This window comes from Callithrix jacchus, chromosome 17 (genome assembly GCF_049354715.1).
Source record: "Callithrix jacchus isolate 240 chromosome 17, calJac240_pri, whole genome shotgun sequence".
Classification (NCBI taxonomy): domain Eukaryota; kingdom Metazoa; phylum Chordata; class Mammalia; order Primates; family Cebidae; genus Callithrix; species Callithrix jacchus.
In genome coordinates this window covers 28069974-28088373 of record NC_133518.1, presented here as the reverse complement: position 1 = coordinate 28088373, position 18400 = coordinate 28069974, and the positions used below count along the sequence as shown (strand labels likewise).

Genomic DNA, 18400 nt, shown 5'->3' with positions numbered 1-18400 from the left:
AAAGATTTGATGAAATGATAACAAGAATGGACAACTTAGAGAGGAATATGAGTGAATTGATGAAGCTGAAAAACACAACATGAGAACTTTGCGAGGCATGCAAAAGTTTCAACAGCAGAATTGACCAAGCAGAAGAAAGGATATCAGAGGTCGAAGATCAACTCAATGAAATAAAATGAGAAACCAAGATTAGAGAAAAAAGCACAAAAAAGGAAAGAACAAAGTCTCCAAGAAATGTGGGACTATGTGAAGAGACCTAATCTACGTTTGATAGGTGTACCTGAATGTGACAAAGAGAATGAATCCAAGCTGGAAAATACTCTTCAAGATATTGTCCAGGAAAACTTCCCCAACCTAGCAAGGCAGGCCAATATTCAAGTCCAGGAAATACAGAGAACACCACAAAGATATTCAGCAAGAAGAGCAACCCCAAGGCACATAATCGTCAGATTTCACCAGGGTTGAAATGAAGGAGAAAATGCTAAGGGCAGCCAGAGAGAAAGGTTGGGTCACCCACATGGGAAGCCCATCAGACTCACAGCAGATCTCTTGGCAGAAACTCTACAAGCCAGAAGAGAGTTGGGGCCCATATTCAACATCCTTAAAGAAAAGAACTTTCAACCCAAAATTTCATATCCAGCCAAACTGAGCTTCATAAGCGAAGGAAAAATAAAATCCTTTGCGAACAAGCAAGTACTCAGAGATTTTGTCACCACCAGGCCTGCTTTACAAGAGCTCCTGAAAGAGGCACTACACATGGAAAGGAACAACCAGCACCAGCCACTCCAAAAACATACCAAATGCTAAAGAGCATCAACAAAATGAAGAATCTGCATCAACTAATGGGCAAAACAGACAGCTAGCATCAAAATGGCAGTATCAAATTCACACACAACAATATTAACCCTAAATGTAATGGGCTGAATGCACCAATCAAAAGACACAGAATGGCAAATTGGATAAAAAACCAAAACCCATCAGTGTGCTGTCTCCAGGAAACTGATCTCACATGCAAGGATACACAAAGCCTCAAAATAAAGGGATGGAGGAAGATTTACCAGGCAAATGTAGAGCGAAAAAAAGCAGGAGTTGCAATTCTTGTCTCTGCTAAAATAGACTTTAAAGAGACAAAGATCAAAAGAGACAAAGAAGGACATTACATAATGGTAAAAGGATCGATACAACAAGAAGAGCTAATGATCCTAAACATATATGGACCCAATACAGGAGCACCCAGATACATAAGGCAAGTTCTTAATGACTTACAAAGAGACTTAGACTCCCATGCAATAATAGTGGGAGACTTTAACACTCCACTATCAATATTAGACAGATCAAGCAGACAGAAAATTAGCAAGGATATCCAGGACTTGAACTCAGACCAGGAACAAGCAAACCTGATAGACATTTACAGAACTCTCCACCCCAAATCCACAGAATATACATTCTTCTCAGTGCCACATCACACCTACTCTAAAATAGACCACATAATTGGAAGTAAATCACTCCTCAGCAAATGCAAAAGAACAGAAATTATACCAAACAGTCTCTCAGACCACAGTGCAGTCAAGTTAGAACTCAGAATTCAGAAACTAACTCAGAACTGCACAGCTTCATGGAAACTGAACAACTGGCTCTTGAATGTTGACTGGATAAACAATGAAATGAAGGTAGAAATAAAAAAGTTCTTCAAAACCAACAAGAATGAAGACAAACATACTGGAATCTCTGGGACACATTTAAAGCAGTCTCTAGAGGAAAATATATAGCAGTAAGTGCCCACATGAGAAGCAAGGAGAGATCCAAAATTGACACCCTATCGTCAAAATTGAAAGAGCTAGAGAAGCAAGATGAAGAAAACTCAAAACCTAGCAGAAGACAAGAAATAACTAAGATCAGAGCAGAACTGAAGGAGATGGAGACACGAAAAACCCTTCAAAAAATCAATAAATCCAGGAACTGGTTTTTCGAAAAGATCAACAAAATAGACACACCACTAGCCAGATTAATTAAAAAGAAAAGAGAATAAGCAAATATATGCAATAAAAAAACGATAAAGGGGAAATCACCACAGATCCCACAGAAATTCAAACCATCATCGGAGAATATTACAAGCAACTCTATGCACAGAAACTAGTAAACCTGGAAGAAATGGATAAATTCCTGAACACTTGTGTCCTCCCAAGCCTCAACCAGGAAGAAGTCAAAACCATGAATAGACCAATAACAAGATCTGAAGTTGAGGCAGTAATTAAGAGCCTACCACACAAAAAAAGCCCAGGTCTAGATGGGTTCACAGCCAAATTCTACCAGACGCACAAAGAGGAACTGTTATCATTCCTTCTGAAATTATTCCAAATAATCCAAAAAGAGGGAATCCTTCCCAAATCATTTTATGAGACCAACATCATCCTGATACCAAAACCTGGCAGAGACTCAACAAGAAAAGAAAACTTCAGGCCAATATCCATTATGAACATAGACGCAAAAATCTTCAATAAAATACTGGCAAGCCAATTCCAACAGCACATCAAAAAGGTTATCCACCATGATCAAGTAGGATTCATCCTGGTGATGCAAGGCTGGTTCAACATATGCAAGTCTATAAACGTAATTCACCACATAAACAGAACCAAAAACAAAAACCACACGATTATCTCAATTGATGCAGAGAAGGCCTTTGACAAAATTCAACAGCCCTTTATGCTAAAAACCCTCAATAAACTCGGTATTGATGGAATGTATCTTAATAAAGGCTATTTATGACAAACCAACAGCCAATATCATACTGAGTGGGCAAAAACTGGAAGCATTCCCTTTGAAATCTGGCACTGGACAAGGATGCCCTTTCTCACCACTCCTATTCAATATAGTACTGGAAGTTCTAGCCAGAGCAATCAGGCAAGAAAAAGAAATAAAGGGTATACAAATAGGAAAGAAGGAAGCCAAATTGTCTCTATTTGCATACAACATGATAGTATATCTAGAAGACCCCATTGTCTCAGCCCAAAAACTCCTGAAACTGATAAGCAACTTCAGCAAAGTCTCAGGATACAAAATCAATGTGCAAAAATCACAAGCATTCCTATACACCAATAACAGACTTAAAGAGAGCCAAATCAAGAACCAACTGCCATCCACAATTGCTACAAAGAGAATAAAATACCTAGGAATACAACTAACAAGGAACGTAAGGGACCTCTTCAAGGAGAACTACAAACCACTGCTCAACGAAATCAGAGAGGACACAAACAGATGGAGAAACATTCCCTACTCATGGTTAGGAAGAATCAATATTGTGAAAATGGCCATACTGCCCAAAGTAATTTACAGATTCAATGCTATCCCCATCAAGCTACCAATGACCTTCTTCACAGAACTGGAAAAAACCGCCTTAAACTTCATATGGAACAAAAAGAGAGCCCACATAGCCAAGTCAATTCTAAGCAAAAAGAACACAGTGGGAGGCATCACACTACCGGACATCAAACTATACTACAAGGCTACAGTAATCAAAACAGCATGGTACTGGTACCAAAACAGAGATATAGACCAATGGAACAGAACAGAGGCAGCGGAGCCAACACAACATATCTATGACCATACAATCTTTGATAAACCTGACAAAAACAAGCAATGGGGAAAGAATTCCCTGTTTAATAAATGATGTTGGGAAAACTGGCTAGCCATGTGCAGAAAGCAGAAACTGGACCCCTTCCTGACATCTTACACTAAAATTAACTCTAGATGGATTAAAGACTTAAACATAAGACCTAACACCGTAGAAACCCTAAAAGAAAATCTAGGCAAAACCATTCAGGACATAGGAGTAGGCAACGACTTCATGACCAAAACACCAAAAGCATTGGCAACAATAGCCAAAATAGACAAATGGGACCTAACCAAACTCCACAGCTTCTGCACGGCAAAAGAAACAGTCACTAGAGCGAATCGGCAACCAACAGAATGGGAAAAAATTTTTGCAGTTTACCCATCCGACAAAGGGCTGATATCCAGAATTTACAAAGAACTCAAACAGATTTACAGGAAAAAAACAAACAAGCCCATTCAAAAGTGGGCAGAGGATATGAACAGACACTTTACAAAAGAAGATATACATGAGGCCAACAAACATATGAAAAAATGCTCATCATCACTGGCCATTAGAGAAATGCAAATCAAAACTACATTGAGATACCATCTCACGCCAATTAGAATGGCGATCATTAAAAAATCTGGAGACAACAGATGCTGGAGAGGATGTGGTGAAATAGGAACACTTTTATGCTGTTGGTGGGAGTGTAAATTAGTTCAACCATTGTGGAAGACAATGTGGCGATTCCTCAAGGACCTAGAAATAGAAATTCCATTTGACCCAGCAATTCCATTACTGGGTATATATCTGAAGGATTATAAATCGTTCTATTATAAGGACACATGCACACGGATGTTCATTGCAGCACTGTTTACAATAGCAAAGACCTGGAATCAACCCAAATGCCCATTGATGATAGACTGGACAGGGAAAATGTGGCACATATACACCATGGAATATTATGCAGCAATCAAAAACGATGAGTTCGTGTCCTTTGTAGGGGCATGGATGAACCTGGAGAACATCATTCTCAGCAAACTGACACAAGAACAGAAAATTAAATACCACATATTCTCACTCATAGGTGGGTGATGAACAATGAGAACACATGGACACAGGGAGGGGAGCACTACACACTGGGGTCTGTTGGGGGCAATAGTGGAGAGACAGCGGGGGATGGGGAGTTGGCGAGAGATAGCATGGGGACAAATGCCAGATACAGGTGAAGAAGAGGAAGGCAGCAAATCACACCGCCATGTGTGTACCTATGCAACTAACTTGCATGTTCTTCACATGTACCCCAAAACCTAAAATGCAATAAAAAAAAAGATGAATCACAAGGTCAGGAGTTCAAGACCAGCCTGGCCAGTATGGTGAAACCCTATCTCTACTAAAAATATAAAAATTAGCTGGGTGTTGTGGTAGGCACCTGTAGTCCCAGCTACTTAGGAGGCTGAGGCAGGAGAATAGCTTGAACCCAGGAGGTGGTGGTTGCAGTGGGCCAAGATTTCTCAACTGCACTCCAGCCCAGGCGATAGAGTGAGACTCCATCTCAAAAAAAAAAAAAAAAACAAATTGTTATATTGATTGTATGTTGAAATGATACTATTTTGAATATAATGGGTTGAGGAAATATTAAAATCAATTTCACCTTTCTTTATACTTAAGTGGCTCCTAGAATGTTTTTTTTTTTAATTTTTGAAATTGAAATCAAATATACATATATAATTTACCATCTTTACAATTTTTAAGTGTATAATTCAGTGGTAATAAATATACTTGTATTATTTTTCTCCCTCTTCACTACTGTTCCCCTACTCACCCCACACCAAGAACATTTAAAATTACATATTTGGCTCCTGTTTGTGGCTTACATTAGATTTCTATTGGATAGTACTGTCCTGAAGTCTAGGCCAATGGTTTTGAACCCTCAGGGAGAGTGAGAAAGGATGCTTAAATTGTTTGAATATGTGTTAAGGTGCACACTGGGGTGAAATAATCTATGATTCTGATAAATATCAATAATATACCAAGATAACCAATTTAGAGCAAATGCATTGGGTCTTCGTTGTTCCATCAAGCACTATTCATCTTTTGTTAATTTTGCTGCAATCCCCATTTTCTCCCTACCCATCCGTAACCCTGGGGATGAAGGAGACACAATGTGGTGGTGCATGAAGAGTCTTTTGTTCAGTTGACTGATTCCTGGACTGATCAGACAAGGTAAAACATGATCCAGTTAATCATAAACAACTGTGGGGAAAAAAGGAAGAAGAATAAAGGATGCTAATATCAGCTGCCACATGCACTGCTAAGCATTTCAACAGAACCAGATTTTCCTGACCTGTGCTCAGTGGAACACAGGTTCTGAGGGATGTTCAAAAGTGTTGTGTTGGGAGTGGGGAGGAGAAAGGAGATTCCATGGTGAAATCAGATTGGAAAATGCTGGCCTAAACAAAGTTAGCCAGCTTTCTTTATTGTAGGACTTTACAGAACCTTTAATATGCCATTGTGATCACTCAAAGGGGAAAAATTGAATTGTTTCCCAGCTTATTTGATCACAAAATTCTTTTTTGAGAAACAGCTGTCAACATCACTGGTTGGAAAATTTGTCATAGACCGTGTCATTTAACCTGCGCTTTATAGGGAGAACCCCATGGCTTAAGAAGTTAAAAGACCTGCCCAACTTTGCAGTGTTAAACAACTCATTAGTGGCTGAGCCCAAACTCCAAATTCACATTTATACCAGAGGAAAGAATTAACTGTGGTCAGAACAGGCAAATATCATCATGAAAAATTCTCAGTACATACAGAAATATGTTTGAAATGACTTAGTTACTTTCCCCGCTGTATCCCTAGCTCACTGCCCCTCAGTTCATTTTTGCTTCCACTGTGTTCTCCCTGGACGAAAGAGAACTCCTCTTCTGAATTTTCTAGTACTCCTCCCGTGGGTCTTGGCACACACTGCTTTATTGTTAACTTTTTATATGTATGCTCTCCAGATTAGAGGCTTCCAGTGAATTGAATTCCCTGCCGTGTGTCTTGCATGTAGCAGGGGCTCTATAGAACTTTCTCAGTTTATTAATTACCAGCCCTCCCAGCTTAGCTATTGATGGCTTGTGGGGTCTTTTTACAGTATCTAAATGCTACAGAAACATTGGCTCTTGGTTCAGAGACATCACAGGTTCACCTAAGCTGCCAACTCAGTATCAAACAGCCTGATGTTGAACACTGACATACCTGTAAAATGCAACTCATGATATCAGATGCGATTTTTGCATGAGGAGTATCTTCATCTTTCCCAAAGGGTCTCACGTTATGTTCCAAGCAGGAGTCCCAGAGCCCCACAAGGGCCTTTGCATGCTTTTCAATGGACTCAGTCTCTCTGATGGCTGTTGTGATTCTCGTGATACAGATTTCAACTACCGCCTGGTCATTGTTATTGGTTTGGTAATCCTGTTTGGAAAGAAAATCTTCATGTTAAATAATACTCTAGAAAGTTATCCTTCAAATATTAACTCAGTCATTTAGAAAACGGGTACACCAGGCTGTGTGCTAAGGGGTGAGGGTGTAAAGCCTAATACAATAAAGGCTTTTTTCCTTGGAGATCCTAATCTGTGGAAGAGGCAGACATGCAAACATGCTAAAATGGAGCAGGTTCCACTATCACCTAGACAGGGATCCCTGAGAGTCCATAGGAGCTTAACTATTCACTTGCAAGTGGGTTTAATCTTTAGACTATTTCAGTTTCTAAGTCCATTACAGAGCAGGGGTTACTTTTTACTCTGACATTTCAGCAACTTTTGTGAAATGTTTCAAATTACCCCTCAATTTTCCCTTAGTTTTCTCTCTCTCTCTGGACATAATGTAACACATCATTTCATCTCTCCATTTTCAACTCAAAAAACTACAAAACCCATTTTAGCTTTCCCCAACCAGGTTTTCCTCCATTCCCCTGTTTTAATTCTCCTTCAAATACCTGACCATCTTTACTGACGAATAATGGGACCTCCAAAACATCTAAATGTGAAAAAGAGGCTCATTGCATTAATTTGAAAAATTGGTCTGACTGTGAGCTTCACATGGTGGACTCACAAAACTGAAAACATAACAGAGCAGCAAAGTACTTAGAGCCTTACATCATCATGTGAGATTAGAAACAGGAAGTGATGGGGTTTTTTGGCACTACTGCAAACTCCAGCTCTAACAATTTTTGTTGTTGTTGTTGCTATAACTAATGGGGCAGTAAACATCTTGTGCATGCAGCTCTCTCTACTTTGCAAATTATTTATATCCTAGAGCCTCCAGAAGTAAAAATTTCCAAGACAAAGGACAGGAACATTTTAAAGACTCAAAATAATTAGTGCTGAAACTTTAAACCTTTCTTTGCATCTTTTGAGTTTTTGTACCATGTTTTTATTATGTTTCAGAAACGTTTTACAAACTTGAACCCCCTCCAGTAATAGCATGATCTCCTCATTGCACACTTGCAAGAACAGAGTATTTATAATATTTCTAATTTTATTAGTGAAAAACAATACCTTATTGATGTTTTGCTTAGGAATTTTCTTACCCAAAAGTGAAGTTGAATGGTTCTGTGTTTATCGGCTGTTTGTACTTCCTCCTTTAAGAAGTACCCACTGTATCTTATGTATATTTTTCTTTAGTTGACCTCATCTTTTCTTTTTTTTTTTTTTCTTGGTCCTTCTTTGGTACAATATATTTTTCTATCAAGGATATTAAGTCAATATTTGACATTTGGCTGCAAATATGTCTCCATGTTTCATTATTTTTAGGATTTTTGTTTTGTTTTATTTTGCTGCTGTTCAATGACATCCTAAGATTTTAAGTAACTAAACTTGTCAATTTTGGTGGGCCTCATTGTTTTTCCTTTTCTAAATTGGAAACTTAAGTTGTTTACATTATTTTTTAAAGGTAATACATGAACATGGTACAAAAACTCAAAAGATGCAAAGAAAGGTTTAAAGTGAAAAGTTAATCCCCCTCCCAGCCCTGTCCCTCATCCACAATCCCCTTCCTCAGTGGAAGCCAGGCTCAGCAATTCCCTATGTATTTTACAGAGGCATTCTAAGCACATGCAGATACCATTCACGCAGTCTCCTTTCTTTCTGTGTGATTACTGTAACAGATTTTTGTTTAATTTCAAGTTTTCCTTATTCAAAGTTTAACAAAACATCATCTCTATTTTTTTTCCAGATTAAAGAACTTCACAAAACACTCAACATTTATTACTTTAGAAATTCATCTTTAACCATTTGCTTAGGTCTTAAATCTATCTGGTATTTATGGAAGTAAGTAAAGATGTACATTTTCTTCTAAATAGCTAACCTAATCTTCCTACTACATTTAGAGGATAATTCATTTCCTATAATTGTTTTAAATATATCAGAATCTACTTCAGGGCTGACTTTTCTATCTGGGCCATTTCTCAATTCTTTTACAATACTAATTTTGCAACTTTCCCTATGTAAGCTTCAGATTTTTTTTATTATACTTTAAGTTCTGGGTACATGTGCAGATCTTGCAGGTTTGTTACATAGGTATACACATGCCATGGTGGTTTGCTGCCTCCATCCACTGTCATCTACTTTAGGTATTTCTCCTAATGCTATCCCTCCCCACTCCCCCACCCCTTTTATTTTAAGTTCAGGGGTATATGCAAGTTTGTAATTTAGGTAAACTCATGTCATGGGAGTTTGCTGTACAGATTATTTTGTCACCCAAGTATTATGCCTAGTACCCATTAGTTATTTTTTTCTGATCCTCTCCTTCCTCTCACCATCTATCCTCTGATAGGCCCCAGTGTGTGTTGCTCCCCTCTATGTGTCCATGTGTTCTTATCATTTAACTCCCACTAATAAATGACAACATGCAGTATTTATTTTTCTGTTCCTGCATTAATTTGCTAAGGATAATGGCCTCCAACTCTATCCATGTTCTTACAAAGAACATGATCTTGTTCTTTTTTATGGCTGCATAATATTCCATGCTGTATATATACCACATTTTCTTTATCCAGTGTACCATTAATGGGCATTTAGGTTGACACCATGTCTTTGCTGTTGAGCTTCACAAATTTTTAACTGTGTTTCCTAGAGTATTTTATGTCTTTTTGTTGTTGTTGTTAACTAAATACTTGTTTTTTTTTCCTCATTAAAACTTTTAATTAGCTTATTGCTGATTAAATGAACCTATTGCTTTTTTTCTCTTTTTTTTTTTTTTTTTGAGTGGAGTCTTGCTCTGTCACCAAGGCTGGAGTGCAGTGGTGAGATTTCAGCTCACTGCAACCTCTGCCTCCTGGGTTCAAGTGATTCTCCTGCCTCAGCCTCCCGAGTAGCTGGGACTACAGGTATGTGCCACCACACCTGGCTAATTTTTTGCATTTTTAGTAGAGATGGGTTTTCTCCATGTTAGCCAGGATTGTTTGGATCCCTGACCTCATGATCCGCCCACCTCAGCCTCCCAAATTGCTGAATTACAGGTGTGAGCCACAACACCTTGCTTTTATTTATTTTGTAACTAGCTATATAGCTCAACTATACTTAATTATGATAAATTTTCAATTCATTATCTTGGGTTTTCTAAGAAAATTTTTGTGTTTTATGCAGCCTTTCTGAGATCTATATGTTTTATGTATTCCATGGCTTATTATGTTAGCTAGAATATTCCATCTTATTTCACATAAAAGTGATTAGAACAAGAATGCTAGCTTAGTTCCTAGTTTTGGTTCTTGATGTTTGGCATAAAAATTTATGGCCAAAAACAAAAAAAAATACAGTACATGTTTAAAATCATATAGAATGCATCACTTTTTATATTTAAAATTTATATATTTGATTTCATTTCTCTAGTAAGCATTATGCAGGCTTTTTGGGTGAGGGATTTTATAATATTATAATTTACAATATTAAAGAGGTGTCAATCTATTGCCATTTTACTGAGTTTATTTTTAAAGAATAAATGTGAATTTCATTAAATGCCTTTTTTAGCATCTATAGATATGTCAAATATTTTTGTCCTTAGATCTATCAATATGATAAATTACAGAAACAAATTTCCCAATATTAGTTAACTTTGCTTTCCTGAAATATGTTTTACTGGATCTTGGGAAATGATTTTTTTAATGTGCTGCTAAATTCTGTTTTTGATATTTTATTTAAAATGTTTTGTATCAATATTTGGTCTTATGTTTGTCAGGTTTAATATCAATTTTATGCTAATTCCATAAAAGGATTTTGGAAGATTTAAGCTCCCTATAATCTTACTTATTATTTTGACCTTCATGTGGCCCAACAGAAGTAAATTAACATTTCCTGCAACTAATGTGTCTGTTTTTACTGGTATCTCCTGGAGGTTTTGTTTTATGAATTGTATTGCTATGTAATTTAACATATAGATATTCTTAATCTTTATAACTATTGTGAACTGAATCCATTAAAAACACAAACTGCCTTTATTTTATTTAATGCTTTTTGGCATGAAATTTTTCTTATCTGACATAAAGATCATGATCCCTATTTCTTTTGGTTTACCTTTTCCTCATATCATTTGCCTATTTTATTCTTATTTTTAAAATTTCTTTTACAAGCCTATATTGCATCAAATGAATGGTTGTTAATGCTTTTTATGTAACTTTATAGGAAACAATTTAGTAGCATTATTCAATGATTTTTAATAGTAAAAAATATGCCTCGTATATAGGGCATACAGAAAAAAGTCCTTGATCACCATCTGAACCCAAACCATCCTATCATAATCAACAATTTAAGCATGGTGGAGCTGCATGTAGACTTCACAGGTCTTCATGTGAGAAGAGAGGGCCCTGCCTTAGCAAATGAGTGGGCAAACTGCTTCTCACAATTTTAAGCAAAGAGGATTAGTTTTGACTCCGCATTGATTTTCTGTAACAAAGGATCATTTCCTGTGCTATATCTGCTAATTTGGCATGATACATTAAAAAAAAGAAATAGCCTATATATTAGGTTTGAATACATGATATAATTTTGTGGTAAACAAAATTATTTGCTTTAATTTGAATTATTCACATGTGTTTTATCCTCAAATAAATCATTGTTTAATATTGTTTCTTTTTAGTTTAGATTTTCTAATTCTTTTTTTTTTTTTTTAATTTAAAAGAGTTTAATTGAGCAATAAACGATTTGCAAATCAGGCAGCCCCCAGAATCACAGCAGATTCAGAGCCTCCAGCACAGCACCTGTTGGAAGAAGATTTATAGGCAAAAAAGGGAAATGCACTGAAATTGGAAGTGAGGTACAGAACAGCCAGTTGGTTACAACTTCACGTTTGCCATATTTAAACACGGTTTGAACACTCAGCAGTGTATGAATGGTTGAAGCATAGCCACTGGGATTGGCCAAGACTCAGCTATTGTAACAGGTACATACTTCTAAGTTAGGCTTTCAATCTTCTCTACCTATTAACCTAGGTTGCAGTTTGTCCACAAGGACTCAAATGTGGAAGTGCGGAGTCCTTCTCAGGCATAGTTCGCTTTAACAATTACCCCCTTTTGGTCATTTTCTTAATTTTGAAAGACTGACCAAAACTTGAGTTATTGATGTTACTATCACCATCGTAAATGTATTTCTTTGGTCTTGAAACCCACTGGGAAGCAGTAGAAGAGTGAGTTTTGCAAAGGTAGGAAAGGACTGAGCAGAGGAAACCCCTTTATGCTGGAACGTCCTGTTTACAGAAGGAAAACAAAACCTGGTCTGTTCTAGGATCTATGTGTTGCCTCAAAGTCTCAGTCTGATGATGTCACATTTAGCATGAGCAACTCCATTTTAGTTTGGTTTGGCCTGTTGGGGTCTGGTGCATGAGCTTAGTCCAAAACAATGGCCTCCCACAGTTTTCTTTTAAAAAGGCCCCCCTTTTGGGTCAGGTTCTCACTTAGGTGAGAGTGTGACCAAAACATAGGGCCTTAGCACCACTTTCTGTTACCATGATTTTCAGTTTCCAGTCTCAGCATGTCATTCATAGGTTATGGCATCCTCATGGTCACACATATTTTTCAGTCCTTGTTATTGCAATTGAAAAGAGACCATTTGACATTCTAGAGATGGCTGTGTTCAAGCATTTAAAACCTCGAGAGAATACAGCACACCAGGGATACCATTATTATGACTATCCAGAGGATAATACCAAGGATATGCTCATTACCCAGGGTCCCCATAAACCTAGCCACATAAAATTAAATACATTAAAAAAGCTAGATGAAGAGTCTATTCACTTGATTCAATGATTTTTTTTCGTTAACTCTTGCAACTGAATTTTTATAATCTACATTTTGTATTTCTCCAGAGACTACAAGTGTTAGCAGCTGTACAGGTACCTTTCTCTTTAGCTAATTCTATTATTTAGCATGACTTTCACAAGTCATGCTAAATAATAGAATTTAAAATTTCACAAGAGAATTTAAAGTTTGTTTTGGAACCAAAGGCTTTACAGTAGAAATTGCTATAGAGCCTATTATAAGGGATACATTTTTAATTACTGACTCTTTTATTCTAAGTCATGGAAAAAGGACCTAAGAAATGAGGTCCTTCTAGAAAAGTGAAGTCCTCCTGGCAAAGTTCTCTTTAAAATGATGTGGGTTAAGAGGACTTTCGACTGAAAATGAGGCATTGTATGTACCATTAAAGTTTATTACCTGCATTGGGTTTTTATCTTTTATCTAACAAAGTATAAGGTTATTCATGTATAAGGCTGGCTGCAAAATCCTTCACAAATAATATTATACCCTATAAGTGTACATGATAGACCCCCTTTTCTTTCTTTCTTTTTTTTTAAAGATGAGGTTTCACCATATTGGTCAGGCAGGTCTTGAACTCCTGCCCTCAGGTGATCTGCCGCCTTGGCCTCCAAAGTGCTTGGATTACAGGCGTGAGCCGCCAGGCCCAGCCATAGACCCCCTTTTCATTTTTATTTTTCATAGAGGCATAAACAGGGAAAAACATTCAAAGATAAGCATTTTATGATAGTAGAAGTCTTGACGGTGATCTTGGGGAGAGCTCTTCACATCAAGGATGCCATCTTCCTTTGGGGAGAAACTTTCCTGGTTAGTTTCACCTTAAGGGTTCCAATGGGTGTACACTTCCAAGAGTGCAGAGGGATCCTTCTCAGTTGTGAGATGATGAACCCAAGGCTCGAGATGTCAAAGTTCTGTTGCAGTGTGGATGGCAAGGACAGCCTTTCTCTAATGTTCTCAGAAGATCCAATCTTCATGTTCTAGATTGTGTAGGGATTGTCCTCAGTGAACCATAAAAAGCATTCTTTACCTGATAAAAATAAACTGAGAACATGTGCAAAAAAATAAAAATAAAACATGCCAGGCATGGTGGCATGTGGCTGTAGTCTCAGCTACTCGGGAGGCTGAGGTGGGAGAATCACTTGGGCCCAGGAGTTCTGGGCTGTAGTGTGCTATGCTGATCGGGTGTCCACACGAAGTTCAGCATCACTATGGTGACCTCCCAGGAGCAGAGGACCACCAGGTTGCCTAAGGAGGGGTGAAGCGGTCCAGGTTGGAAATGGAGCAGGTCAAAACTCCCATGCTGATCAGTAGTGGGATCGTGCCTGTGAATAGCCACTGCACTCCAGCCTGGGCAACATAGCGAGACCCCGTCTCAGGTGGTGATGGTCAAGACGGTCCCCGGGAGCGGCAAGGCCAGAGCGAGGCAGGGAGGCAGAACCTCGATGTGCGGCCTCAGTCCAGGGCAAACGGGCTACCTAAACACTCCTACTGGTTAGACCTCTGGCTCTTCATCCTTTTCGACGCGGTGGTATTTCTCTTCGTGTATTTTTTGCCATGACTCATTTGGTGCAAAAATCACAAGCATTCGTCTACACCAATAACAGACTTAAAGAAAGCCAAATCAAGAGCGAACTGCCATTCGCAATTGCTACAAAAAGAATAAAATACCTTGGAATACAACTCACAAGGAACGTAAGGGACCTCTTCAAGGAGAACTACAAACCACTGCTCAACGAAATCAGAGAGGACACAAACAGATGGAGAAACATTCCATGTTCATGGTTAGGAAGACTTAATATCGTGAAAATGGCTATACTGCCCAAAGTAATTTACAGAATCAACGCTATCCCCATCAAGCTACCATTGACTTTCTTCACAGAACTGGAAAAAACCACCATGAACTTCATATGGAACCAAAAGAGAGCCCGCATAGCCAAGTCAATTCTAAGCAAAAAGAACACAGCGGGGGGCATCACACTACCGGATTTTCTAATTCTTAATTATTGTTTTCTTTCAGACAGGTTCTCTCTGCCACCCAGGCTGGAGTGCAGTGGTGCCATCATGGCTCAATGCAGCCTCGACCTTCTGGGCTCCAGCATTCCTCCTATCCCAGCCTCCTGAATAGCTAGGATTACAAGTGCATGTCACAATGCCCAGCTAAGTTTTTAAATATTTATTTTTGTAGAAATGGAATCTTGCTATTTTTATTTGGCTGGTCTTGAATGTTCAGGCTCAAGTGATCCTCCCCACCTTGGCTTCCCAAAGTGCTGGGATTATAAGTGTGAGCCACCATGTCCAGCCTATTTTTACATTTTCTAAATCATTTCATTAAATATATGTCTCTTGCTTGCTGGATTTTGCCTGGTAGTCCAATCTAAAAGTCTTTTTTTTTTTTTAATATGACATGATAGATACATTTGGCCTTAAATATGCCATATTAGCTCATATTATGCTTGTGGTTGTTTTTTTTAACTTTTAAAGTTCAAGTATTTACTAGGAAGTGGTACATTTTGGATCAGACATGAACAAGGCCAGAGTGTACAAATAAGCTGTGTGAGCAAGTGACGCAGACCCCTGGGTCATCAACTACTATAGAAATAACATCTTACACTCAGGTGACACTTATGGCCACATGAGGCATTCCCTTATGACCAGCTGACAGAGGAGAAAAATGTCTCAACTTGATTTACTAATGCTTTGGCTGGGTATGTAGGTGCAATTCAAAATTTGACTTCTCTTACGTATAAACCTACTCGGGAGGGACCCTGAAAGACAAAGGCGAGGGAACATTCTCCCAATGGTCAGAGCTTCAGCCATGCATGTGATCATTAATTTTGTGTGGCAAGAGGAGTGGCTTGGCTGAATGGCCAAGGGCCTGAAAATAGAAAGATTGAGAAATTGGAAATAAGGAGCTTTGGGTAAGAGGCATGGATCAACATGTGGAATTGGATATAAAGTATAAACTTCTTTTATGCTCATGAGAACGTTCACTACACAAGAGGCACTAGACCACAAAGCAGAGAGAATGAATGACTCAGCCTAATGACATCACCCAAGCGTCTGTCATCAGTCACTCCAGTGTGATCCAGTTGGCACATAAATGGAATAGCCATGGAGAGTGATAGAGGCTAGGCATCACCTAGCACTGCCTTGATGTGAAATCTGCCATGCTGACTCCTCAGAATGGCACCATCCCTCAAGGAAACAAATAATCACTTGGTGGCTAATTATTTACATTAGACTTTTTCCACCTAGAAGAGACATTAATCATATTGAGTAGAATTTACATGTAATCCAGGGTTGGGTTTGTTCTTTCTGCCCACAGGGCTTAAGTCTAATTCACTATTTGAGGAATCACAGAGTATTTGGTCTGCTGACATTGGATTCTACATAACACTGCATCAAACCAAAGAACCATTTTATAGCAAAGGATGTCCAGCAGTAGGCACAGGATCATGGGACTCACTGGTTCTATCACTTACCATATGTGATAAGGTATCTGCCTCCACCCCAATACTGCAAGACTGACAAATCAATGGAACAGGCTTGCAAGGAAGCAGTTCAACCTTATATTCTGTTAAGGATGAAGTACTACCCTCCGGGGGCAGTACACATACTAAAACAGTGACCATTGCATGATACTGTATTCCCTACAGGTAGAACACATGAGCCCAACAGCCCAGTCACCTCAGGTTCTTTGTGTTAAGAGACCAGCAGATTAAGAAAGGAGTCACCAGCCTGGCAGGAGTAATTGGTCATGATCATTAGGAGACAGTAGGCTGCCATTACACAATGGGGCATCTCTTGGTACTCCCTTGCCCAATTTTGATGGTAAATGAACAACGGAGCAGTCAGCCTGAGAAAGGAATGGAGTCCAGGGACTCAGACCCCTTAGGAAAGAGCATCTGAGTACCTCAACTAGGAAGCAAACAGAGGTGCTAGCTGAAGATGAAGGAAATCCAGAATGAGTGGTAGAGGACGACACTGCATTTGTCTTCTTACGTGATAAATAATTATCATGTACTTAGTGGCTCAAGAATTAGTGTTGATAAATTAAAGTTCTGGAGGTCAGACATTAAAAATCTCACTGGACTAAAGTCAAGGTGTCAGCAGGGCTGGTACCCTTTGGAGGCTCTGAGGGGATAAACCTTTAAAAAAAAATCTGTTCTAGCTGTTAGAGGCCACCTGCATTCCTTGGCTCATGGTCCCTTCCTCCATCTTCAAAGCACATCACTTCAACCTCTGCTTTCATCATTGCCTCTCCTTCTTCCATCTTTGACCTTGTTTCCCACCATTATAAGTCCCCTTGATTATATTGGGCCCACCCAGATAATCTAGAATGATCTCCCAATCTCAGGATTATTAATTATATTGTATCTGAAAAGTTCCTTGCCCATGTAAGAGTATATTCACAGATTCTGGGGATTAGGATGGGGAAATCTTTTGTGGGCCATTATTCAGCCTACCACAGAGATGATGCATACCGATTACAGCCTTGATAAGAACTGGGGTGGTGGATACACAGCCATGGGCACAAAGTGTAAACATCTTTTTTATCCCATATTAATGCCCATGAGAGCATTCATCACAAAAGAGGCAATAAAACACAAAGTAGAATGCCTCAGCCAGATGACATCAAGCTTCTGTCATCAGCCACTCCAGTGCGATCCAATAGGCATGCAAATGGAATAGCTGTGGTGGGGGATAGAAGCTATGCATCACTCAACACTGCCCTGATGTGAAATCTGCCAACAGCAGAAGCTAATGCTGGGCCCCAAGAATGGCAACATCCCTCCCTCAAGGTACCAATCAATCACAGACATGTTAGATCTTCTAACTTTCTTCTTAAAAATTTTCTCAGAACAAGAGATCAATCAGCTTATCAAAGAAGCTGTTTCCATATAGGATAAACTTATTATACAAGGCATACAATTTAGAACACTAAATTGTATAGAGGACATGATGATACATTGCCCAAATCCCTGCTTCAGGACCTAGGCACTCATTCTCTCAGCCAAGTCTGCCTACAGAAATTTTCTACAGTCAAAGGGAATGGCCTCATTCAACATTTTGCAGGACAACCTGCATCCAATGACTAGTCATCATGGAGATATGAAGGTCTGGTTCCTTGTCATAGGATGACTCTGACGGGTCATCCCAGTTCCAGAGGTCTCTGTGAGATTAGTTAAGGCCGTTTTTTTCCACAGTTGCATTACAGTGCAATTTTTTCCTCTGCTCAATCCTGCTTCATCCACTCCCTAATAGGTACTGTTTCTAGGAGCACTCCCCTATAAATGTTCTGCATGGTAATAACCATTTCAGAGTCTATTTTCCTGGGAACAGAGTTTATGTAGATGACACTGAGAAGCATAGCAAATAATGTCCAAATAATAGTTTATTAATAAATGGCAATGAGATTTTTGTCTGAATGAAACAAGTCTCAACAAAAGTGGAAAGTACAACTCAATGAAAAATACATGATAGGCATCTGTGTCTTGGTCATGAACACTAAGAAT

At 38.7% G+C, this 18400-nt stretch overlaps 1 protein-coding gene across 7 annotated transcripts in view; it reads right to left on the bottom strand.

Moving 5' to 3' along the window:
• The window catches only part of VEPH1 (ventricular zone expressed PH domain containing 1), a 232489-nt gene that overhangs the window by 181914 nt on the left and 32175 nt on the right, over nt 1–18400 (bottom strand). For all 7 annotated transcript variants that reach the window (XM_008983589.5, XM_017965729.4, XM_035278812.3 and 4 more), the window contains one exon: nt 6836–7051. In XM_008983589.5, the coding sequence (XP_008981837.1) occupies nt 6836–7051 (216 nt within the window). The remainder of the gene's footprint in view (nt 1–6835; nt 7052–18400) is intronic.